Below are 25,309 nucleotides of genomic sequence, written 5' to 3' on the forward strand. Positions count from 1 at the left end.
GTAGTGAAAACTAAACAAGCATTTCTTATTACTGACTTTGGAAAGAGGGGCAAATGACTATTGTTCGATATCTTGTATGTCAAATAATTTTTGTTTTGTAAATATGACCTAGAACTGTCCGAGCCTAATACTCCTGTATATTGTTAACTACCACATTTACCTAGCTCTTCTATACCTTTCCAGATCTGTTTTTTAATATCTCTTTATAAAAAAAATCAGTAAAACAATGTTAGAAAAGTCCAGCTAAGCCAGTACTCATATTGATTAGAAAGATGGACATTCCAGTTTAACTGGATTGAGTCTTACTGTACAGTAAGTGTTAGCTAAGGGTTTCATAGTAGTCATAGTTTTAAAAACACAATTGTTTGGTTATTTACTAGCATGATGTTGGATTTGAATCTAGTATATGACTGAACTATTGATAAGGGGGAAAAAACAGTTTGAATGTATTCATTTTGCATATCCTCTGGTGATAATATGGAATATTAATTGGATCACAGTGTATATGTAGGGGGAGAGAAAAGAGTGGTTTTGATTGATCTTCCATGAACATAAATACAAAAGTCTATATTTTTCTGCCTTTTTATAGATAATTCCAAGTTTAAATCCCTTAGTTTTAGGCATTAAATGTAGGGAAATTTTAAGTTTATGGATTTATATCCAGCCTAGATTATTTCTTGAGCAGCTTATTTTTTAGTTAAAAAATATAAAATATAAGATGAAGAATTTCTCATACCTGTCTCCCATCTGCCAAGTTTTCTCCCTTTTCTCTAAACTTGTTAATTTTTGTATATCCTATGCAAATATGAATATGTATTTTATGGCCCTCCTTTTTAACATAAACATCTTTTTTCTTATACATACAAAAAAAAAGATCTGGTAGCATTTTTAAGGACAAGTATCTGAGCATTTATGCAGTTAAAAAATGTTTTAAACCAAGTACTAGAGTGTCATGGTGAAGAAAAAAGATCAGAATGATTAGCTTTATATTCTACCCTTTTACTACTTTTTCGTTCTCTAAAGATAACCAGATTCTACTAACAGCCACAGCCTACTGGCAAAAGTAGAGAGTCGAGAGCAGCATTTTTGAGCCATTTGTATCTTTAACACTCTGACTACTAGAGAAGAGTGAACTAAGGGAAGAGGGCAAGGACCATAGTAGAACAATTTTCACCTTATCCTGTGTGGAACTAAACAAGAACTTGAGGTAAAGCTCGGTAGAAGAGTGGGTTGGGACAGTGTGCAATTATGTGCTGATTGTGTCAACTGCTAAAACTCTCAAGCTGACCTCTTCATATCATCATGGAACATTTTCATGAACCTGCATATTTGTTTGCAAAGTCTTGGTTTTCTCATTCAAAGGTTTGTAAATATTTTAAAAATCTCTTAACTGAACAGACTTAATTGCACTTTCATAGAAATAGCTAACTTGGTTCTAAACATTGTACTAGCCTATTCATGTCTTTTTCAGAGATACATTTTTTTTCCCTTCTGCAAGTGTTAGAAATGCACCCTGCTTTTGACACACTTCTTTTCTTTTGCAGAATGGCACTAATGTGTAAGGTGGAGATTTGGTAAACTGAATGTACACAATGTTGGCTCGTATGTTTTACAGCTTTGGAGACTGGGAGGGATCGTCTGCATAGGATATACTAAAACACCATTTGAAAGCATGTTTATAGTTTGAAGGATAGCTAGATAGCAAATTTTAAATGAAGTGATATTTTTGTATATAAAGTCCATTAAATAAAACTAAATTAATCCTAAAGAACTTTTAAAATTACAGACATTCCACTGCCCTTCTCCCAAAAAGATGTCATTTCGAAAAATGGATCCTAGCTGTACAATAGGATTTTACTGTCGAAATGTTCAAGACTTCAAACGAGCTTCTGAAGAAATCACTAAGGTACTTTTATTTTAAATATTATAATATTTGTAAATGATCTAATTTTTATTAGAGATAGCCTATCAGAAGACAAAAATATATAATTTATAATATGGTTATAAAATTTCCCCTTGAATGTTAATATTATTAGGAATATTGTGAGCCAGAAAATATAACTATTTGGGGATTCCTAGCCTTTGAGGGTGATGAAACCTCTTTTTGACTAGTTGAAAGTATTGACTGATCCACTAGGTGGCACTGTTGAAATAAAAATCTCTGCAAACTGTAGCCATGTGCAAGTAATTAGGTTATATTTTATTTGAAGATTTTAAAAGGGCAATACCTTAGGGGGTAGAAAAAAATTAATGAAGTATTTGATCAAGCCAAATTGTGCATTATTTCTTGTTAGTCCAAGTGCTTCTTTGATTTTTTTTTTGAAGAGAAATGGTATTTTTGGATTTCTCAGAACTGCTTTATCAAATGAGCTGTGTTGTTACCTTCCAATAAGCTTGTTTAATCTGATCTGTTCTACTTATAGGATCTCTGAAATAGGTTTATTTGACTCCTCTTATTACCTTTAAACTTCTGCATTTTTCTGGCCATTGAGTACTGCTAAAATATTTATAGGGCCTTAAGATCTGTGTATATTTAGTAGTTTGGAAAGATTACTTATTTAGCAAGTAAGCATAATTGGATGACTCTCTTTATTAGTATCAATAGTTACAGATTATCATTTATGGTATTTAAAGCCAGTACTAGAATCATTTTTAGGAATTCTTAACTTGAGCTCAGTTATAATAGTGTGCCTTATAACTGCTTTATTTCCAGTTAATTTTATTCAGGAAAGTGGACATACTGGGTTAAAATTTTACTTTTATAATGTAAAAATAGAATGAAAAAGTTAAACAAAAAGTTTCATTTGAGTTAGGTTTAGTTTACTTGACTTGCCATGTAAAAGAGGAAATTTAACAGAAATATGACAGAAAAATGAATGAGAAGAGGAGAAAATGAGGTATGTGAGAACATTTTCTTATTCCTCATTTCTCACAGTTGTCGTCTTTTCACTCTCCTTTTCAACCTGAAGGGCCAAGTGAACATAAGGAAATATGTTTTATCCATTTTCTCTTTTTTATCACTTGAAATTAGTGTATACGTTTGTATATTTCATTTTGACAATGCTCTGTCTTTATAAGGTGTTATGTATGTACTAAAATTTACAGATGCAGATGATGCTATAATATAGATTGATGTTGATGAACATTTTTCCATTAAAAAGTCCCATTTCTGTTTGCATTAGTTTATTTTCTATCTAGGTTGAAATAAGTGTATTTAGAACAGTGAAGTAATTACCTCTGGAGTAGAAAATAGCCCAAATTACTATTACCAAATTGAAAAACAATTATATTCATAAATGAGTTGCATGTTGATATTTTCTGATTAAAAACATGGTTTTGTGAGTTTTATACTAATAATTATAGTCTTTATGCTGGAAAACTACTTAGAAGTTATTGCACTTGATGTATCCTAGAGATATGCAATGTTAAAGCAAAGAGAAAACATGCTGAAATATCATATGGAAGTATTGAGAATTTTGCTAGAGTCTATTAACTTTGGTTTAATTATACTGTTGTTCTCAAGTTCATAGCGTTTTGTAGCAATATCAAAAACTCACTTTGTCAATTAATAGCTCGATCATTTACTTTTGCTTGGAAGATGGTAAATTAAGCAGCTTTCCTTCTTAAAAGCTGAATTTGGCATTTGTAAACTGTAATATTTTTTCTTTGAAAATTAAAACTTCTTAAATTATTTGTTTCTATATAGGATATGTTTTCAGTTTTCTCATTTTGAAAATGACGCCAGATAATGGTAGATTCTCATGTTTAATTTGTAATGCTATATGAATGGATATTCTAATGCTTTTGCCACATGAGTTTTAAATGTTAATAAAACTTGTTAAATTAATTCAGTGTTTAGCAGAGCTCAGTCCAGCAAGTATCTGAATAACTATCGGGTTGAAATCATAAAATGACCAAGCCATAATCCCTGCTTTTGCCCTCAAGTGGCATTTATAGTTCAGGAGGCAGAATAAGAGAAGATAGGCATTACATTGAATGTGATAAGCATTCATACAGAAATAGAAATAAATCGATAGGGGAAGGAAGAAGGTTAAAATGAGAGAGATGTCACGTCCAAGTCAAAGTTCTTTATTGTGATGGTGATATTTAATATGGGCCTTAAAGTGTAGGCTTAATTTCTGTTGGCTCAGGGAGAAGGGAGTGTGCTTCAAGCAGAGGAAATAACAAAAGGAAAGGTAGGTACCAGAAAAGAAAAATATAGTTTCTTTAGAAAATGGCAGATAGTCCAATTTGTTAGGGGCCATGGATACATATAGGGCAGGATTTCTGTCTTCTAATGGCCTGAATCAGAAGTCTTAGAGATTTGGCCTGGGACCCTTCATTTCTAACAAACCTCCCAAGTAATGCTGTACATCAAATTTGAGAACCACTGATACACAACCCAAGGTGTAATACTTGATGTTTTTAGATGGCAGTAGGACAGATACTCTTAATACTTATATATATGTGTGTATTCATAATAGAAAAGTATAGCTGGCGTATTAAACATGTGATTTCCTCCTTATCATTGACCTGTACAAAACTGTTTGAGTCAAAATTCTGAAAAGAGGGACTTCCTTGGTGGTCTAGTGACTAAGACTCTGCACGCTCCCATTGCAGGGGGCTTGAGTTCAATGTCTGATTGGGGAACTAGATCCCATATGCCACACCTAAGACTAAGTGCAGCCAAATAAATTAATTAGTTAAAAATTCTGAAAAGAGAAATGTTCATTAATTGTAATAGAGATGACATGTATAGTGAAAATAAGGAAACACTATAGTAAATAATAAAGAATGAGGCTAGAAAAGGAGGTTGGAATAATATTGTAGAGAGTTTTGAATGCCAGGCTGAAGAAGTTCGTACTTTTACAATATGTTGACATAATTAGACTAGTTTTTACAAATGTCAAGCATACAGAAATACAGAGGATAGCATAATAAATACCCAGGTGCTATCATTAAGCTTATGGAAAAGTAAAGCCCTCATATATTATTGAAGTGTATTACCGTTCCCCAGTCTTATTCCCTTATTTCCTTCCAAGTGGCAGCCACTATCCTAAATTAGTGTAAATTAGTATACTTGATATATCCATAAACAAAATATACTGTTTTCTATGTTCTTAAACTTATCATTACTTATATATTTATATAAGAAAGTATATATCCTTTTGCAACTTGCTTTTTCATTTGACTGACTTGGAGATTTTATCTGTTCATGTTGGTCTAGCTGACTCATTTAAACTGCAGAAGAGTAATACTTTTTACAAATCTCTCACTTCAGTCACTCAGTTGTGTCCGACTCTTTGCGACCCCATGGACTGCAACACCCCAGGCTTCCCTGTCTATAACCAACTCCCAGAATTTGCTCAAACTCATGTCCATCGAGTCGGTGATACCATCCAACCATCTCGTCCTCTGTTGTCCCCTTCTCCTCCTGCCTTCAGTCTTTCCCAGCATCAGGGTCTTTTCCAGTGAGTCAGTTTTTTGCATCAGGTGGCCAAAGTATTGGAGTTTCAGCTTCAGCATCAGTCCTTCCAATGAATATTCAAGACTGATGTCCTTTAGGAATGACTGGTTTGATCTCCTTGCAGTCCAAGGGACTCTCAAGAGTCTTCTCCAAAGCCACAGTTCAAAAGTATCGTTTCTTCAGCAGGTTTCTTTACAGTCCAACTCTCACATCCATACATTGTGTTGCTTGCTGCTGCTAAGTGGCTTCAGTCATGTGCAACTCTGTGGAACCCCATAGACAGCAGCCCACCAGGCTCCGCCGTCCCTGGGATTCTCCAGGCAAGAACACTGGAGTGGGTTTCCATTTCCTTCTCTAATGCATGAAAGTGAAAACTGAAAGTGAAGTTGCTCAGTCGTGTCCGACTCTTAGCAACCCCATGGACTGCAGCCTACCAGGCTCCTCCGTCCATGGGATTTTCCAGACAAGAGTATTGGAGTGGGTTGCCATTGCCTTCTCCATATCCATACATGACTACTGGAAAAATCATAGCTTTGACTAAACGAACCTTGTTGGCAAAGTGATGTCTCTGCTTTTTAATATGTGGTCTAGGTTGGTCATAGCATTTCTTCTAAGGAGCAAGCATCTTTTAATTTCATGGCTACAGTCACCATCTGCAGTGATTTTGGAGCCCCAAAAAATAAAGTCTGTCACTGTTTCCATTGTTTCCCCATCTATTTCCCATGAAATGATGGGACCAGATGCCATGATCTTTGTTTTTTGAATATTGAGTTTTAAGCCAACTTTTTCACTCCCCTCTTTCACTTTCATCAAGAGGCTCTTAGTTTTTCTTTGCTTTCTGCCATAGGCGGTGTCATCTGTGTATCTGAGGTTATTGATATTTCTCCTCGAATCTTGATTCCAGCTTGTGCTTCATCCAGGCTGGCGTTTTCCATGATGTACTCTGCATATAAGTTAAATAAACTGAGTGACAATAGATAGCCTTGATGAACTCCTTTCCCAATGAACCAGTCTGTTTTTCCATATGTAGTTCTAACTGTTGCTTCCTGACCTACATACAGATTTCTCAGGAGGCAGGTCAGGTGGTCTGGTATTCCCATCTCTTTCAGAATTTTCCATTTTGTTATGATCCACACAGTCAAAGGTTTTGGCATAGTCAACAAAGCAGAAGTAGATGTTTTTCTGGAACTTCCTTGCTTTTCCTGTGAACCAACAGATGTTGGCAATTTGATCTCTGGTTCTTCTGCCTTTTCTAAATCCAGCTTGAATATCTGGAAGTTCACAGTTCAGGGACTGTTGAAGCCTGTCTTGGAGAATTTTGAACATTACTCAGTATTACATTTTACAATATAGTACATTAAAAATTTTTTTTTTGAATTTTTGAAGTATAGTTGATTTACACTGTTAGGTTAATTTCTGCTGTATAGTTATAAATATGTATTCTCAGTTATATGTATAGATATTCATTTTCATGTTATTTTCTATTGTTTTATCATGATATATTGAATATAATTTCCTATGCTATTCAATAGGACCTTGTTGTTTATCTATTTATTTAAGTATAGATGTTGAATGTCTTTTCATATGCCTATTGGCCGTCTCTATGTCTTCTTTAAAGAAGTAACTATTTAGGTCTCCTTCCCATTTTTTGATTGGGTGGTTTTTTATTTTTTTAATATGGAGTTGTATGAGATGTTTGTATATTTTAGGTATTAATCCATTGTCAGTTGCATCATTTGCAAGTATTTTCTCCCATTCTGTAGGTTGTCTTTTCTTTTTCTTGATGGTTTCCTTTGATGTGCAAAAGTTTGTAAGTTTGTTTAGGTCCCATTTGTTTATTTTTGCTTTTCTTTCTTTTTCCTTGGGAAACTGATCTAAGAAAATACTACTATATTTATGTCCAAGAAGGTTTTGCCTGTGTTTTCTTCCAGGATTTTATGTTGTCATGTCTTATATTTAAGTCTTTTAAGACATTTAGAGTTTATTTTGTATATGGTATGAGGAAGTATTCTAATTTCATTGATTTATAATGAGGCTATCCAGCTTTCCCAACACTACCTGCTGAAGAAACCATCTTTTCCCCACTCTTGCCTCCTTTGTTGTAGATTAATTGACTGTAGCTGTCTGGGTTTATTTCTGGGTTCTTGCTTCTGTTTCATTCATCTATATGTCTTTTTTTTTTTTTTTCTTTCCCCAAGTACCATGCTATTCTGATTACTGTAGCTTTGCAGTATTGTCTGAGTTCTGGGAGAATTTGCCTCCGGCCTTGTTCTTTTTCCTGAGGATTGCTTTTACGGGGTCTCTTGTCGTTCCATATGAATGTTAGGATTATTTGTTCTAGTTCTGTGGTAAATGTCTTGGGTAGTTTGACAAGGATTACATTAAGTCTGTCAGTTCCTTTGGGTAGTACGCCTATTTTAACCATATTAATTCTTCGAATCCAAGAGCATGCGATCAGTTTGTTCTTTATATCTGAGTCTGTTTCTGTTTTGTTTGTTCGTTTGTTTAGTTTTATAGATTCCACATCTAAGTGAAATCATGCAGATACTGGTTTTCTCTGACTGACTTATTTCACTTAGTGTGATACCCTCTAGGTCCATGTTGTCTCTAATGGCAAGATTTGATTCTTTTTTTTTGTGACTGAGTAGTATTCAACTGTGTGTGTGTGTGTGTGTGTGTGTGTGTGTGTGTAAAACATCTACTTTATTCAGTCATCTATGAGTGGACATCTAGGTTGCCTTCGTATCTTGGCTATTGTAAATAGTGCTGTGATGAATATAGGGGTACCTATATCTTTTTAAATTAGTGTTTTCATTTTCTTTGAGTAAATACCCTTAATTAGAATTGCTGGATTGTGTAGTAGTTTGAGTTTTAGTTTTTTGAGGAACTTCATAACTTTTCCATACTGCCTGCAGCAATTTACATTCCCATCATTAGTGCATGAAGGTACCCTTTTCTCCACATCCTCACTAGCACTTATTTTGTCCTTTTGGTAACAGGCATTCTGATAGGTATGTAGTAATAGCTCATTATGGTTTGCTTTGCATCTCCCCAGTGATTAGGGAAGTTAAGTATCTTTCCATGTGCTTGTTGGGCATCTGTGTGTTACCGTTGGAAAAATGTTTATTTTCATCTTCTGCTCATTTTCTAATCAGGTTGTCTGTATTTTAATATTGAGTTATATGAGTCTTTTTTATATAGTTTATATTTTAATCCTTATCAGGCATGTAATTTGCAAATATTTTCTCCCATTTAGTAGATTGTCTTTTAATTTTTTTGATGGTTTCCTTTGCTGTGCAGAAGCTTGTTAGTTTGTTATAGTTCCACTTTTAAAATTTTTGCTTTTGTTGCGTTGGGGTGTTAAAGTTTAAAAAATCATCACCAAGACTCATGTCAAGGAGCTTGCTACCTGTTTTCTTCTAGATGTTTATGGTTTCATTTAAGTCTTTCATCCATTTTCAGTTTATATTTGCATATGGTGTGAGAAAGTAGTCGGATTCTTTTACATGTGGCTGTCCAGTATTCCCAATACCATTTATTGAAGAGGACTTTTTTCTGCCATTGTGTATTGTTGTTTCCTTTGTCTTAGATTAATGAAGCATGAGTTTATTTCTGGGCTCTTTATTCTGTTCCATTGATCTGTTTTTGTGCCAGTACCATACTGATTGATTACTATAGCTTTGTAGTATAGTTTGAAGTAAGGATGCTTGAAACTTCCAGCTTTGTTCTTCATTCTCAAGAATCTCTCTGGATATTTGGGGTCTTTTGTGATTTCATACAAATTTTAGAATTATTTGTTTCCTTTGTGCAAAAAATGCCATTGGTATTTTGATAGAGATTACATTGACTGCAGATTGCTTTCAGTAGTATTTTAATAATATTGAGTCTTCCAGTTCAGTTGTCTTCTTTAGTTTCTTTTGTCATTTTTTTCAGAGTACAGGTCTTTCACCTTCTTGGTTAAATTTATTCCTAGGTATATTGTTCTTTTTGATGCAGTTGTAAGTGAGATTTTCTTCATTTCTCTTATTGATAATTTGTTATTAGTGTACAAAAATGCAAAAAAAAGAAAACTGGAAAACCACAAATATTTGGAGGTTAAACAGTGTGCTACTACACAATCAAGAAGTCAATGAAGATATCAAAGAGAAAGTTTTTTTAAGAACCTTGAGACAAATAAAAATGAGAACACAACTTTCCAGAATCTGTAGACACAGCAAAAGCAGTTCTAAGAGGAAAGTTCATAGTTATAGAGGCCTACCTCAAGAAACAAGAAAAATCTCAAATAAACAATCTAATTTTATATTTCAGGGAACTAGGAAAAAAAGAACTAATAAAACCCAAAGTAGTAGAATGCAAGAAATAATAGCGATGAGAGCAGAAATAAATGAAAGAGATTTTAAAAGCAATAGAAAAAAGATTAATGAAACTAAATGTTGGTTCTTTGAAATGATAAACAAAATTGACAATGTCCAGCCAGACTCATCAAGATAAGAGAACCCAAATAAATAATATTGGAAATGAAGAGGAAAAATTGCAACCAATACCATAGTAATACAAAAGATCATAAGAGAATACTATGAACAATTATATGTCAACAAATTGGACAACCTAAAGGAAATGGATAAATTTCTATAAATATACAATCTTCTAAGACCAAATCACAAAGAAATAGAAAATCTGAATAGATCAATTCATAGTAATAAAGTTGAATCATTAAAAAAAAAGAAATTCCCAGCAAAATCTAGTTTCAGATGGCTTAACGGATGAATTCTACCAAACATTTAGAGAAGCATTAATTCCTGTCCTTCTCAAATTATTCCAAATAATTGAAGAGAAATGAACATTGGCTAGCATTAACCTAATACCAAATCCAGACAAAGACACTACAAAAAGAGAAAGGGGTGCATATAGGCCAGTATCCCTGATGAACTCCTCAAATAAAACATAGACAGTAAGCCCTTGCTGTTAGTCTTAGCAATGGTTTTTTTTTTTTTTTTCAATATATCTCCTCGGGCAAGGGCAACAGAAGCAAAAATAAACAAATGAGACCATATTAAACCAAAAAGTTAATGCATAGCAAAACCATCAGCAAAATGAAAAGGCAACCTATGGAATGGGAGAAAATATTTGCAAATGATATATCTGATAAGCAGTTGATATCTAAATATTTAAAGCACTCGTACAACTAAACAGCAAACAAAACAAAAAACTCTATGGACAGGAGACCTGAATAAACATTTTTCTAAAGAAGACATACGGATGGCTAACAAGCATATGTAAAGATGCTTAACATCACAAATTATCAGGGAAATGCAAAATCACAATAATTTACCATCTTATACACATACACTAGATGGTTAAAATTACAAAGACAGTAACAAGGGTTGGTGAAGATGTGGAGAAAAGGAAACTGTCATGCACTGGTGATGGTAATATAAAGTAGTACAGCTGCTATGAGAAATAGCATGAAGATTCCTCAGAAAACTAAAAATAGAACTGTGATACAATCCAGCAATACCACTTCTGGGTATTTATCTGAACAAAATGTAAATCCTAATTTAAGAAGAAATATGTTGACTAACAATATTATGTTAGTTTTGGGTGTATAGTGTATTCAATTTTCTTCTTATAATTGATTTCTTGTTTTATACTGTTGTTGGTTATGGTCGAAAATGATGTTTGGTATGATTTTAATCTTCTTAAGTTTATTGAGACTTGTTTTCTGACCTAACATGTGATCTGTCTTATAGAGTGTTCCATGTGCATTTGAAAAGAATGTGTGATCTGCTGTTTCTGACTGGAATGTCCTGTATATATTTATATTGAGTCCATCCGGTCTAATGTGTCATTTAAGGCTGATGTTTCTTTGTTGATTTTTCTGTCTGGATGATCTGTCCTTTGATATAAGTGGACTGTGAAAGTCCCCTACTATTGTCGTATTGCTGTCTATTTCTTCCTTTATTTACATTAATATTTGCTTTATATATTTTGGTGTTCCTATGTTGGGCGCATGGGCTTCCCAGGTGACTCATTGGTAAGGAATCCACCTGCCAATGAAGGAGGCTCAGAAATGGGTTCAATCCCTGGTTTGGGAAGATCCCTGGAGGGGGAAATGGCAGCCCACCTCCATATTCTTGCCCGGATAGTCCCACAGACAGAGAAGTCTGGTGGGCTACTGTCCACGGGGTCATGAAGTGTCACATGACTGTGACTGAGTGTGCACACTCCATGTTGGTGCTTAAATGTTTACAAAATGTTGTGTCCTCTTATAGGATTGAACCTTTTATTGTTATAATTCTTTGTGTTTTGTTAATAGTTTTTGTTTTAAAGTTTAATTTGTCTAAGTATTGCTATCCTAGCTTTTTTGTTTCCGTTTTCATGGTATATCTTTTTCCATCTCTTCACTTCAATCAGTGTCTTTAGGTTTGAAGTGAGTGTCTTATAGGCGGCATATGTATTTGCATTCCTTTCTCACTTTCTTTTGTATATTTACTTTTTTCCCTTTGTGCTTACTGTGAAATTCACATAACATTCTCTGTATATAGCAGTCTCTTTTAAGTTGATAGTAACTTAATTTTGAACACATTCATTTTGACTCCATGTTTGATATTTTTGCTGACATATTTTACATCTTATTATTTTATGTATCCCTTGACTAATTATTGGGCTTCCCTGGTGGCTCAGACGATAAAGTGTCTGCCTGCAATGTGGGAGACCTGGGTTCGATTCCTGGCTCGGGAAGATCCCCTGGAGAAGGAAATGGCAGTCCACTCCAGCACTCTTGCCTGGAAAATCCCATGGATGGAGGAGCCTGATAGGCTACAGTCCATGGGGTCACAAAGAGTCGGATACGACTGAGCAACTTCACTTTGACTAATTATTACATTTTTAAAGTTTTTGTACTGCTTTTGTCTTTTACCATTTGTACTTGCTTTATAAGTGACTGCTTTACTACCTTTATCATTTATTTACCTCTTCCACTGAGATTTTTACTTTTATATGATTTCTTAGTAATTAGTGCTTTTCTTTTTAACTTAGAGAAGTCCCTTTAGCATTTTTTGTAGTGTTTTAGTGGTGATAAACTTTTCAGCTTTATTTATTTGTAAAACTCTTAATCTGTCCTTCAATTTTGAACGATAAGTTTGCTGGGTAGAGAATTCTTAGTTGGCAGTTTTTTCCTCTGTGTACTTTGAATATGTCATACCACTCCTTTCCTGGCCTGTTAAGTTTCTGCTGAAAATCTGCTCATAGCATCATGGGCTTTCCCTGGTACAAAATAAATTGCCATTCTCTTTCTGCTTTTAAGATTCTCTTTTTATCCTTAACTTTTACCATTATAATGTGGCTGGTATGTTTCCCTTTGGGTCCATCTTATTTGGAATTCTCTGGGCTTCTTAGACCTGGGTATCTGTGTCCTTTCCCCAATTATGGAAATTTTCAGACATTATTCAAATAACTTTTTGGTCCTTTCTCTCTGTCTTCTCCTTCTGAGATCGCTATAATCGAAACAGTATTCTGCTTGATATTGCCCTGAAAGTCCCTTAAGAGATCCTGTCTTATTTTAATTATTTTTTCATATCGCCACTCTGTCTGGATGTTTTCCATTGCTTTGTCTTCCAGATTGGTGTTTCTGTTTTAAAGCCATTCTGCTCTTGAACCCTTCTAGTGTATTTTTCAGTTGTTGCAACTTCTGTTTGGTACTTTTTTATATTTTCTGTCTTTTTTTGAAATTCTCCTTTTGCTCATGCATTCTTCTCCTGAGATCATAGGCTCTTTATGATCATTGTTTTGAACTCTTTATCAGATAGGTTGCTTATCTCTGTTTAATGAAGGTTTTAGGGGAGGGATTTGCTTTGTTCTTTGGTTTGGAACATATTCCTGTGTCTCCTCCTTTAGCCTATCTGTTTGTCTGTGTGTATTAGCTACAATGGCTGCCTCTGTCTGAAGGAGTGATCTTATATAGGAGCTGTACCGTGTGGCTCAGAAATGCACTTTCCTCTGGTCACCAGTGTCAGGTACTCTATGGGAGTCCTTTGTGTGGGCTGTGTGCCTACCAGATGTGATAGGGCTGAGGCTGCTGTGTGGGGAGGGTTGGGCTCAGGGCCCTTGCCTGGCCTGATTGTGGCTTGGCCATTGTGCAGGGAGGGCAGAACATAAATTGCTTACCTACCCCAGCTGTGGCTCAATGTCTGCATGGTGTAGGTAAGGCTTAGTTAAAGTTTTGTATTTGTGAGGGGTGGGTAGAGTTCAAGGCACTTGCCTGGCCCTTTTGTGGGTCAGCTGTTGCATGGGTATGGTGGGGTTAGGGGGTTTGCCTAGCCATCTTGTGCCTTGACTGCTGTGCACCAGGGCAGGACGCAGGGTGCTCACCCATCCTGGCTCTTTTTGGAGTACTACCTGGTTTTTTCTTGATATACTTGTGTTGTTTAGAGCATACTGAGACCTGTCAGTGTTTAAAGGCGGGGAACCTCATTTAACACCTAATTTCAGGCTGATGGGGTGCCATACCCTCAGTTAGTTCAGTTCAGTCACTCAGTCATGTCTAACCCTTTGCGACCCCATGAATTGCAGCATGCCAGGCCTCTCTGTCCCAGAGTTCACTCAGACTTACGTCCATCGAGTCGGTGATGCCATCCAGCCATCTCACCCTCTGTTGTCCCCTTCTTCTCCTGCCCCCAATCCCTCCCAGCATCAGAGTCTTTTCCAATGAGTCAGCTCTTCGCATGAGGTAGCCAAAGCACTGGAGTTTCAGCTATAGCATCATTCCTTCCAAAGAAAACCCAGGACTGATCTCCTTTGGAATGGGCTGGTTGGATCTCCTTGCAGTCCAAGGGACTCTCAAGAGTCTTCTCCAACACCACAGTTCAAAAGCATCAATTCTTTGGTGCTCAGCCTTCTTCACAGTCCCACTCTCACATCCATACATGACCACAGGAAAAACCATAGCCTTGACTAGACAGACCTTTGTTGGCAAAGTAATGTCTCTGCTTTTGAATATACTATCTAGGTTCAGTCAGCAGCTTTTAAAATATGCAGCTAAATGCAGTTTTGGGTCTGGGTCTTGTTCTGATGGGTGGGGCCATGCTCAGTAAATCTTTAATCCAATTTTCTGTTGATGGGCAGGGCTGTGTTCCCTCCTTGTTGTTTGAGCTGAGGCCAAACTATAAAGTGAGAAAGTAAAAGTGAAGTCACCTGAATCTTTGCGGTCCATGGACTGTAGTCTACCTTCTCTGTCCATGGGATTGTCCAGGCAAGAGTACTGGAGTGTGTTGCCATTTCCTTTTCCAGGGATCTTCCTGACCCAGGGATCAATCCCAGGTCTCCTGCATTGCAGGCAGATGCTTCACCTCTGAGCCACCAGGGGCCAAACTGTAGTGGAGGTAATGAAGATAATGGCAACCTCCTTCAAGAGGTCCCATGCATGCACTGCTGCACTCAGTGCCCCCCACCCTTCAGCGGTCCACCACCGACCCATGCCTCCGCTGGAGACTCCTGGACACTCACAGGCAAGTCTGGGTCAGTCTCTTGCGCGGACACTGCTTCTTTCTCCTGGATCAATCTCTCCCATCACGAAGCTTCCATAAGCCTCTTATCCTTATCCATCAGAGGGCAGACAGAATGAAAACCACGATCACAGAAAACTAACTCCAAACTGATCACATGGACCACAGCCTTGTCTAACTCAATGAAACTAAGCCATGCCCTGTAGGGCCACCCAAGACAGACGGGTTATGGTGGAAAGTTCTGTCAAAATGAGTCCACTGGAGAAGGGAATGGCAAACCACTTCCGTATTCTTGCCTTGAGAACCCCATGAACAGTATGAAAAGGCGAAAAGATGAGACACTGAAAGATGAACTCCCCAGGTCAGTAAGTGCCCCATATGCTACTGGAGATCAGTGGAGAAACAACTCCAGAAAGAATGAAGAGATGGAGTGAAAGCAAAAACAACATCCAGTTGTGGGTGTGACTGGTGATAGAAGCAAGGTCTGATGCTATAAAGAGCAATATTGCATAGGAACCTAGAATGTTAGGTCCATGAATTAAAGCAAACTGGAAGTGGTCAAACAGGAGATGGCAGGAGTGAACATTGACATTTTAGGAATCAGTGAACTAAAATGGACTGAAATGGCTGAATTTAACTCAGATGACTGTTATATCTACTAGTATGGGCAATAATCGCTTAGAAGAAATGAAGGAGCCATCATCGTCAACAAGAGAGTCCAAAATGCAGTTCTTGGATTCAATCTCAAGAACAACAGAGTGTCTGTTCGTTTCCAAGGCAAACCATTCAGTATCACAGTAATCCAAGTCTATGCCCTGACCAGTAAGAATAAGCTGAAGAAGCTGAAGCTGAATGGGTCTGTGAAGACCTGCAAGACCTTCTAGAACTAACACCCCCAAAAGATGTCCTTTTCATTATAGGGGACTGGAATGCAAAAGTAGGAAGTCAAGAGATACCTGGAGTAACAGGCAAATTTGGCCTTGAGGTACAAAATGAAGCAGGTCAAAGGCTAATAGAGTTTTGCCAAGAAAATGCACTGGTCATAGCAAACACCCTCTTCCAACAACACAAGAAAGACTTTCCACATGGACATCACCAGGTGGTTGATACCAAAATCAGATTGATTATATTCTTTGCAGCCAAAGATGGGGAAGCTCTATACAGTCAGCAAAAACAAGACCAGGAGCTGACTGTGGCTCAGATCATGAACTTCTTGCTGCCAAATTCAGACCTAAATTGAAGAAAGTGGGGAAAACCGCTAGACCATTCAGGTATGACCTAAATCAAATCCGTTAGGATTATACAGTGAGAGTGACACATAGATTCAAGGGTTTAGATCTGATAGAGTGCCTAAAGAACTATGGACGGAGGTTCATGACATTGTACAGGAGGCAGTGATCAAGACCAACCCCAAGAAAAAAGAAATGCAGAAAGGCAAAATGGTTGTCTGAGGAGGCCTTGCAAATAACTGAGAAAAGAAGAGAAGCTAAAGGCAAAGGAGAAAAAGAAAGATATGCCCGTTTGAATGCGGAGTTCCAACGCATAGCAAGGATAGACAAGAAAGCCTTCCTCAGTGATCAGTGCAAAGAAATGGAGGAAAACAACAGAATGAGAAAGACTAGAGATCTCTTCAAGAAAATTAGAGGTACCAGGGAAACATTTCATGCAAAGTGAAAGTGAAAGTGAAGTCGCTCAGTTGTGTCTAACTCTTTGCGACCTGTGGACTGTAGCCCACCGAGCTCCTCCCTCCATGGGATTCTCCAGGCAAGAATACTGGAGTGGGTTGCCATTTCCTTCTCCAGGGCATCTTCCTGACCCCGGGATCGAACCCAGGTCTCCCACATTGCAGGCAGACGCTTTAACCTCTGCACCACCAGGGAAGCCCTTAAATACAAGAATACAGTCTCTCAGAAAACCTCCTATAGAGACACAGAACTTCAGATCCAAGTACTAACATCAAAGATTTCAAGGGAGGAAAGAAAGCCAGGTTGAAAGGAGAAGGGAGAGGATGGGCGAAAGGGGTGGCCTTACAGACGTCTCCTGCCACCTACAGATACCCAGGCATTATGGGACTTTTCCCTGGGCCTCCAGAGAAGGGAGGACTGGAACTCAGCCCTACCAGAAATCAGACCAGATCAGAACCAGAATTTGAGTTCTCTGCCAAGAGGCGATGATCAGTGATGATTTGCATTAAATCTGATGATTTCATGCAAAGATGGGCTCAATGAAGGTCAGAAATGGTATGGACCTAACAGAAGCAGAAGATATTAAGAGGTGGCAAGAATACACAGAAGGATTATCCAAAAACGATCTTCATGACCCAGATAACCATGATGGTGTAGTCATTTACCTAGAGCCAGACATCCTGGAATATGAAGTCAAGTGGGCCTTAGGAAGCATCACTATGAACAAAGCTAGTGGAGGTGATGGAATTCCAATTGAGCTGTTTCAAATCCTGAAAGATGATGCTATGAAACTGCTGCATTCAGTATGCCAGCAAATTTGGAAAACTCAGCAATGTCCCCAGAACTGGAAATGGTCAGTTTTCATTCCATCCCAAAGAAAGGCAATGCCAAAGAATGTTCAAACTACTGCACAATTGTACTCATCTCACATGCTAGCAAAGTAATGCTCAAAATCCTCCAAGGCAGGCTTCAACAATACATGAACTGTGAACTTCCAGATGTTCAAGCTGGATTTAGAAAAGGCAGAGGAACCAGAGATCAAATTGCCAACATCCATTGGATCATTGAAAAAGCAAGAGACTTCCAGAAAAACATCTACTTCTGCTTTATTGATTATGTCAAAGCCTTTGACTATGTGGATCACAACAAACTGAAAATTTTTTAAAGAGATGGAAATGCCAGACCACCTGATCTGCCTCCTGAGAAATCTGTATGCTGGTTAAAAAGCAACAGTTAGAACTGGACATGGAACAACAGACTGGTTCCAAATTGGGAAAGGCGTACGTCAAGGCTGTATACTGTCACCCTGCTTATTTAACTTATATGCAGAGTACATCATGTGAAATGCCAGCCTGGATGAAGCACAAGCTGGAATCAAGATTGAGGGGATCAATATCAGTAACCTCAGATACACAGATGACACCACCTTTTGAAAGCATAAAGCAAAGAAGTAAAGAGCCACTTGATGAAAGTGAAAGAGGAGTGAAAAAGTTGGCTTAAAACTTAACATTCAGAAAACTAAGATCATGGCATCTGGTCCCATCATTTCATGGGAAATAGATGGGGAAACAATGGAAACAGTGACAGACTTTATTCTTTTAGGCTCCAAAATCACTGCAAATGGTGACTGCAGCCATGAAATTAAAAGACGCTTGCTCCTTGGAAGAAAAGTCATGGCCAACCTAGACAGCATATTAATAAGCAGAGACATTACTTTGCCAACAAAGGTCTGTCTAGTCAAAGCTATGGTTTTTCCAGTAGTCATGGATGGATGTGAGAGTCAGACTATAAAGAAAGCTGAGTGCCAGAGAATTGATGCTTTTGAACTGTGGTGTTGGAGAAGACTCTTGAGAGTCCCTTGGACTGCAAGGAGATCCAACCAGTCCATCCTAAAGGAAATCAGTCCTGGGTGTTCATTGGAAAGACTGATGCTGAACCTGAAACTCCAATACTTTGGCCACCTGATGCAAAGAGCTGACTCATTTGAAAAGACCCTGATGCTGGGAAAGATTGAAGGCAGGAGAAGGGGACGACAGAGAATGAGATGGTTGGATGGCATCACTGACTTGATGGACATGTATTTGAGTAAGCTCTGGGAGTTGGTGATGGACAGGGAAGCCTGGTGTGCTGCAGTCCATGGGGTTGCAAAGAGTCAGACATAACTGAGCAACTGAACCGATGCAGTTTTGTAGAGCCACAGTCAGTAACTGCTGGACTCCAGACCAGGAGATTTGATGGTGTCCCCTGGATGACAATTACAAAAAGGGGGGCACTTGACAGTGTTTAAGCTCCATCATAGGGAGTCTTGCTGCACTGTAGTGAGGCTATAGGAGCGCTCAGGGATGGTGTCTCCCTGCCTAATTTCCCTGGGAGTGCCTCCTTTGCCTGTATATTTGAGGATTACTAAAGCCTGTCCCTTGGGATGAAGCTCTAGCTAAGTAAATAGGCCTTTTTACAGGAAGACAGGGTAGTGTTCAGTCTCCTCTCTATGTAGTACCCTGGTGGTGGTGGCCTGTGCAGAACTGTGTACGTGTTTGTTAGTCGCTCAGTTGTGTCCAACTCTTTGCGACCCCATGAACTGTCGCCCACGAGGCTCCTGTGTCCATGGAATTCTCCAGGCAAGTGTACTAGAGTGGATTTCTATTCCCTTCTCTAGAGGATCTTCTCGACCCAGGGATCAAACCCTGGTCTCCTGCATTGCAAGCAGATTTTTATACTGTTTGAGCTACAAGGAAGTGTCTAGTAATATTTATTTCCTTGAAGCCTGTTTTTTTGTGTTTTATTGTCATATAATTTAACCTTATACACATTTTAAATTCCACATGGTGTTAATTTTGTAAATAGTCAGTGTTATCCTTTGTGATGCCCTTCAATCTTTCCTGTATTACTTTATTTTCCTCCGGGATTATTTTACTTCTTTCTGAACAATTCCTTTACTGTTTCTTTTGTGCTATTTGCTGGTGATAAATTCACTCAGTTCTTGTTTAATACATTTTATTTTGTCTTTATTAAAAATTGGAATAATTCCATCCTTATAGAAACATTGTAAATATAATACAAATAATTTTTTTTCTGAGCTGTTTAAAAGTTACCGACATGATGCCCCACACTCTTGAAGAATTGTGCAGTTCCTACATTCTCTTATCTGACTACTGTGAAAATGAAAGTGTTAGTCACTCAATCATATCTGACTCTTTCTGACCCCATTGACTAGCCACCAGGCTCCTCTGTCCATGGAATTCTCCAGGTAAAAATACTGGAGTAGGTTGCTGTTTCCTTCTCCAGGGGATCTTCCTGACCCAGAAATTGAACCCAGGTCTCCTGCTTTGCAGGCAGATTCTTTACTCACTGAGCCACTGACCAAACAACAGCAGCAACGACATAATGTTGCTCACTAATCACATGGTATACTATGATCACATTTCTTTTCTCTCTAAATTTTATTTTCTTGGAGTAAATACTGCCTCTCCCCTTTTTATTTCCTTTGCACGTACTGAGTTGTCGTTTGTTGTTGTTTAGTCACTAAGTCGTGACTAACTCTTTGTGACCCCATGGGCTGTAGCCCATCAGGCTCCTCTGTCTGTGGGATTTCCCAGGCAGGAATTCTGAAGTGGGTTCCCATTTCCTTCTCCAGGGGATATTCCTGGTCCAGGATTGAACCCATGTCTCCTGCATTGTAGATTAATTTTTTTTTTTACCACTGGGCCACCTGGGAGTCCCATACTGACTGATATTTCCTTTAATTTTTTACTCGTATCTGTCAAGTACCTAGCAGCAAATTTTTCATGAATATAAATGTAAGAAAATATATCATTTTCTTCTTTCCTTCTTTTTTCTGGAGACTTTTCTCTCTCAGTTTTCTCTTGACTGCAGTCTTCTTTCTTCTCTAGACTTGATGCAGAATTGTCTGTTTGGAACTTCCTAATGCTGCCTTTCTCCATTGGATCCCCTGTCTTCTGAATCTTTATTTCGTTTAATCCCTTGTTTTGCTGAAGCATGGGCTTCCCTGATAGCTCACTTAGTAAAGAATTCGCCTGCAATGCAGGAGACCTCAGTTTGATTCCTGGGTTGGGAAGATCCGCTAGAGAAGGGATAGGCTACCCACTTCAGTATTCTTGGGCTTCCTTTGTGGCTCAGCTGTTAAAGAGTCTGCCTGCAATGTGGGAGACCTGGGTTCCATCCCTGGGTTGGGAAGATCCCCTGGAGAAGGGAAAGGCTACCCACTCCAGTATTCTGGCCTGGAGAATTCCATGGATAGTCCATGGGGTCACAAAGAGTCAGACACAACTGGGCAACTTTCACTTTCATTTTGCTGAAGCATAGTTTCTAGTATGAAAGCATACTTTCAAAGAAAAGTATGAGTAGATGATAAAGTTTTTGAATTCTTGCATGTCTGACTATCTTTATCTTTTCATTAATTGATATTATATAGAATTCTAGAATGGAATAATCCCCTGCCTCCTGCCCCACCAAACGTTAGAGACATTGCTCTGCTCCCTTCTAGCATCCAGTGTTGCTGTTGAGAAGCTTAATGTCACTGTGGATTATTTTCCTCTGAATGTAAACATTTTTTCCTTTCTGAAAGTTTTCAGATTTGAATCCTGACTCCACCATCTCATGACTGTATACCTCTGGCCTCACTGGTTAACCTCTCTGTGCATCAATGTTCTCATGGAATGAAAATAATAATAGCTACCTCTCAGTAGCATCATTATGAAGATTAAATGATTACTAGATTAGTACTCTGTAGGTACTGTATAATGTGTTAGCTATTACTAATTATCCTTAGTATTCTAAAACTTCATTGTGTGTCCTGGTTTATTCCTTTTCCTTGATTGTTTCCTTCCAGTCTGAGAATAAAATTTTTTTAAAATAGATATAACATTATTTCCTATCTTTTGTTTTTCTTCATTCTTTCTTTCTGGAATTTTTATTATATGGTTGTTGGACCCTCTGAATTGTCCTCTGATTTTCCTGTATTTTTTTCCTTTCATTTTCTTTGTCTTTATCTTTTTGTATTAGGAGATTTTCTCCATCTTTTAATGCTTTTGTTCTCAAATTTCAATCATGATATTTACATTTCTAGGAGTTATTTATATTTTTCTATTACTCATTCTTCATAGCATTCTTTCATTTTTTAGTGGGTGTATTACCTTCTCTTCTCCCCCAAGGAAATTAATTATAGTAATTTTGAAATTTTTCTCCATTTCCTTTGCTTTTTATGTCCCCTTCCTTTTAGATCCTTTTTTATTTGGTTGGTTTTCTATTTTTTGTTTTAATCTTCCAATTTTCCATTTGTTGCTTTCCTCCAAATGACTGGTGATCTTCTGTGTCTGTTTATACTTGAAAGTGGGGCACTAAAGAGCTGAGTAGATGTTCCCTGTGTTTGAGTATGGCTTTTTAGCTGGTGACCTTCATACTAAGGTGATCAGGTGATGAGCCTTACATTTTACTAGGTGACTCCCAAATGTTATTAAGTGGTAATCTTTTCTCTAGGGTTGTTTTATTTTTTCAGAGAAAAAATCTTCCATCTCCCTGTAGAATGTATGTTGCCTCTCTGTGCTCCCAGAGCAGGAAGTGTAGAATGCTGAGGCCCCTATGGTTTAGTATTTTAGACTGTCACTTACCCCTCAACTTTTGTATTCATCACTCAGCCGGGTGTATTAGAATACATGCATTTTTTTGATTTTTCCAAGTCTTTATTTTCTTGTATGTAGATGGTTAGTTCCTGGTGGCTCAGATGGTAAAGAATCTGTCTGCAGTGCGGGAGACCTGGGTTTGATCCCTGGGTTGGGAAGGTACCCTGGAGGAGGACATGGCAACCCACTCCAGTATTCTTGCCTTGGGAATCCCCATGGACAGAGGAGCCTGGCAGGCTGCAGTTCATGGGGTCGCAAAGAGTCAGACACGACTGAGTGACTGAACATAGTAAGGGCTAAAAGTTCAACTACAGGGATTTAAGGAAATGGCAACCCACTCCAGTGTTCTTGTCTGGAGAATCCCAGGGACGGCGGAGCCTGGTGGGCTGCCATCTGAGGTCGCACAGAGTCGGACATGACTGAAGCGACTTAGCAGCAGCAGCAGCAGTGAAGGAACAGAATGGAATTATCATCACATGCACATCTAACTTACTTCAGTTCAATGATAAGTATTTGTCCATGTGTACTTTTTATTTCATATTGTGCATTGCTGTATACCACACTATACTGTACACTTATCCATGTTACTAAACATGGTCGTATACACAGAATTATGCATAACACCCTTTAAATAATTTAAAGACTTTTTGAAGGTAATATTTTACTATATTTGATTTTCACATTAAGACCTGATTTAGAACCTAATCCCTACATAATATTTACCTCCATCATGGTCAGCATGGATCACATAGGTACAGACTGCTGTGTGCTGGGTCTGATTTGACATGTGTGGTGGCAGAGACTTGCAGAAAAGGTTCTGGGGCTGGGGAGAAGGAGTCATCTGGTTCTCATTCTGTTCTTACTTTACAACTGCTAGCTTTATGATGGAAGAAATTACTTGATTTTTGTCCTCTAGGTTTTTCCTTTGTAAATTCTGAAACCCATTAATTTAGGACATAGGAAAAATTATATAAAATATTTGACCTCTTAAAAAGACATTTATGATTTGCCTTTTTGACAATCAAGCCTCTTCAGTGTATCTTTAGCTGTCTTATTAAACTAGAACAGAAGACTTGCCTGTTCTAAACTTATTGTTGAGTAAACTACTGAACTGCTTTAGAAATATAGCTATGGGATAGTAAATCCAGTTAGCTTAAGTTAAAAAAAAAAACAAACACAAAAAACCAGAAACTTGGTTTTCTCCTCACTGTATAAGAAATACATATTAGAAATTTTGGAAGATAAAAGTATAAAAAAATCACCATTAAGTCTTTCATTCAGAGATAACTGTTAATATTTTGTTGTATTTTCTTTAAACTTCTTAAAGTACGTGTTTAAAATTATTTTAACAAAACTGAGATTAAACTTTATATCTAGTGTTATATGCTGTTTTTCCTTTACCATTATATAATAGTTATTTCTCTAAGTTATTAAATAACTTTCATTATCTTCATTTTGTATATTATCTCAATTGATATACCCAAGTCATATAGGTAACCTAATGTGGAATTTTTTTGGTGTAGATTTTATATTATCCATTGTGGAGGGACCTTAATGTTTTGACAGTGCATCCTATTTTGTAGTAAAAAAAGAAAACTAAACTTTTCCCTTCTCATAGATGTTCAAATCAATGATTATTCTTTAAAAAAATCTTAAAAATTCTTGATATGGTACTTAGAACTTTGAAAGGCTTGTTGATAAGGCAGTGTCTCAGTAATTCATTTTCAGTTTATCTCTTTTTGCTGTTGCTGTTATGTCATCTTGGAAAAACAGTTTAAATCCTTTGGGTCTCAATTTTTCCATTTATAAAATGAGAATAAGCTAGATCATTTAAATCTCCATTGGCGTTTTTATTTTTATTTGTCCTAAATTTACATCTTCCTATCATATCATGTTTATGTTTGTTAGATTATCACTTAACATTGCTCAACTTAACTCTGTGTGTGTGTGTGTATGTAAAAATGCATTGTGTGTGTCTGTGTATATATAGAGAGAATCACACAGTATGTAGTGTATATAGTAATTTTCTCCTGTCTGGGTGTACCACAGTTTATCCACTCATCTATTGAAGGACATCTTTGTTGTTTCCAAGTTTTGGCAATTATGGATAAAGCCACCAAAAACATTGTGTGCAAGTTTTTTTATGGTATAAGATTTAAACTTATCTAAATAAATCGAATTTTCATTTACACATTTTTTTCAATTTATTTTTCATCTTCTAGTCTTTAAAAATGTTTAAATGTAGAAAAGTTAGAAAATATAATTCTCAAAGCCTGAATCAATATGTATATATAATGAGGCCTTATAAAATTTTATTAATTTTAGAGTGCTATCAGTTTTATACCATAATTATGTCTCACTGAAGAGCAAAGAAAACAACCCATGATAAGGAAAAAGGGACCCAATTAAAAAGCTAGGACACTGAAAGGCTACAACCTAAGTAAAAATAAAATTAAAAGGGAAATAAAGTTTCCCACAGAAAAGGACAGAAAAGAAACTTCCACTTCTCAACCTTGGCACTGAGTGGAGGGAGTGAAAAAGAACTTCCCTGAGAATTTGAACTGTAAGCCAGTACTGATACAGGTTTTCAGTCTGAATTCATGCTGCAGTATTGTCCAGAACCGAGGAAGGCAATGTCAACCCACTCCAGTCCTCTTGCCTGGAAAATCCCATGAACGGAGGAGCCTGGTAGGCTGCAGTCCATGGGGCTGCTAAGAGTCAGACACGACTGAGCAACTTCCCTTTCACTTTTCACTTTGATGCATTGGAGAAGGAAATGGCAACCCACTCTAGTATTCTTGCCTGGAGAATCCCAGGGACAGAGGAGCCTAGTGGGCTGCCGTCTATGGGGTCGCACAGAGTCAGACATGACTGAAGCGACTTAGCAGCAGCAGCAGTAAGGCCTTATATTGCAAGTGGGTTTGCAAAAGTAGGTGCATTTTATAATTAAAGGACTGGGAGTTCCTTTCTAACATTTTGCCTTGGGGCACAGATTTGAATTTTAGTTAATGTACA

General features: G+C 37.4%; 1 protein-coding gene across 13 annotated transcripts in view; it reads left to right on the forward strand.

The window, feature by feature from the left end:
* The window catches only part of ATG4C (autophagy related 4C cysteine peptidase), a 99,860-nt gene that overhangs the window by 71,544 nt on the left and 3,007 nt on the right, over positions 1–25,309 (forward strand). For 10 of the 13 annotated variants that reach the window (XM_042249041.2, XM_042249052.2, XM_042249026.2 and 7 more), the window contains one exon: positions 1,787–1,906. In XM_042249041.2, the coding sequence (XP_042104975.1) occupies positions 1,787–1,906 (120 nt within the window). Of the gene's footprint in view, positions 24,747–25,309 lie in introns of those variants that run through there. The other 3 variants (XM_042249068.2, XM_060410408.1, XM_042249079.2) reach the window with 2 other exon arrangements.

Source organism: Ovis aries, chromosome 1, assembly GCF_016772045.2.
Source record: "Ovis aries strain OAR_USU_Benz2616 breed Rambouillet chromosome 1, ARS-UI_Ramb_v3.0, whole genome shotgun sequence".
NCBI lineage: Eukaryota > Metazoa > Chordata > Mammalia > Artiodactyla > Bovidae > Ovis > Ovis aries.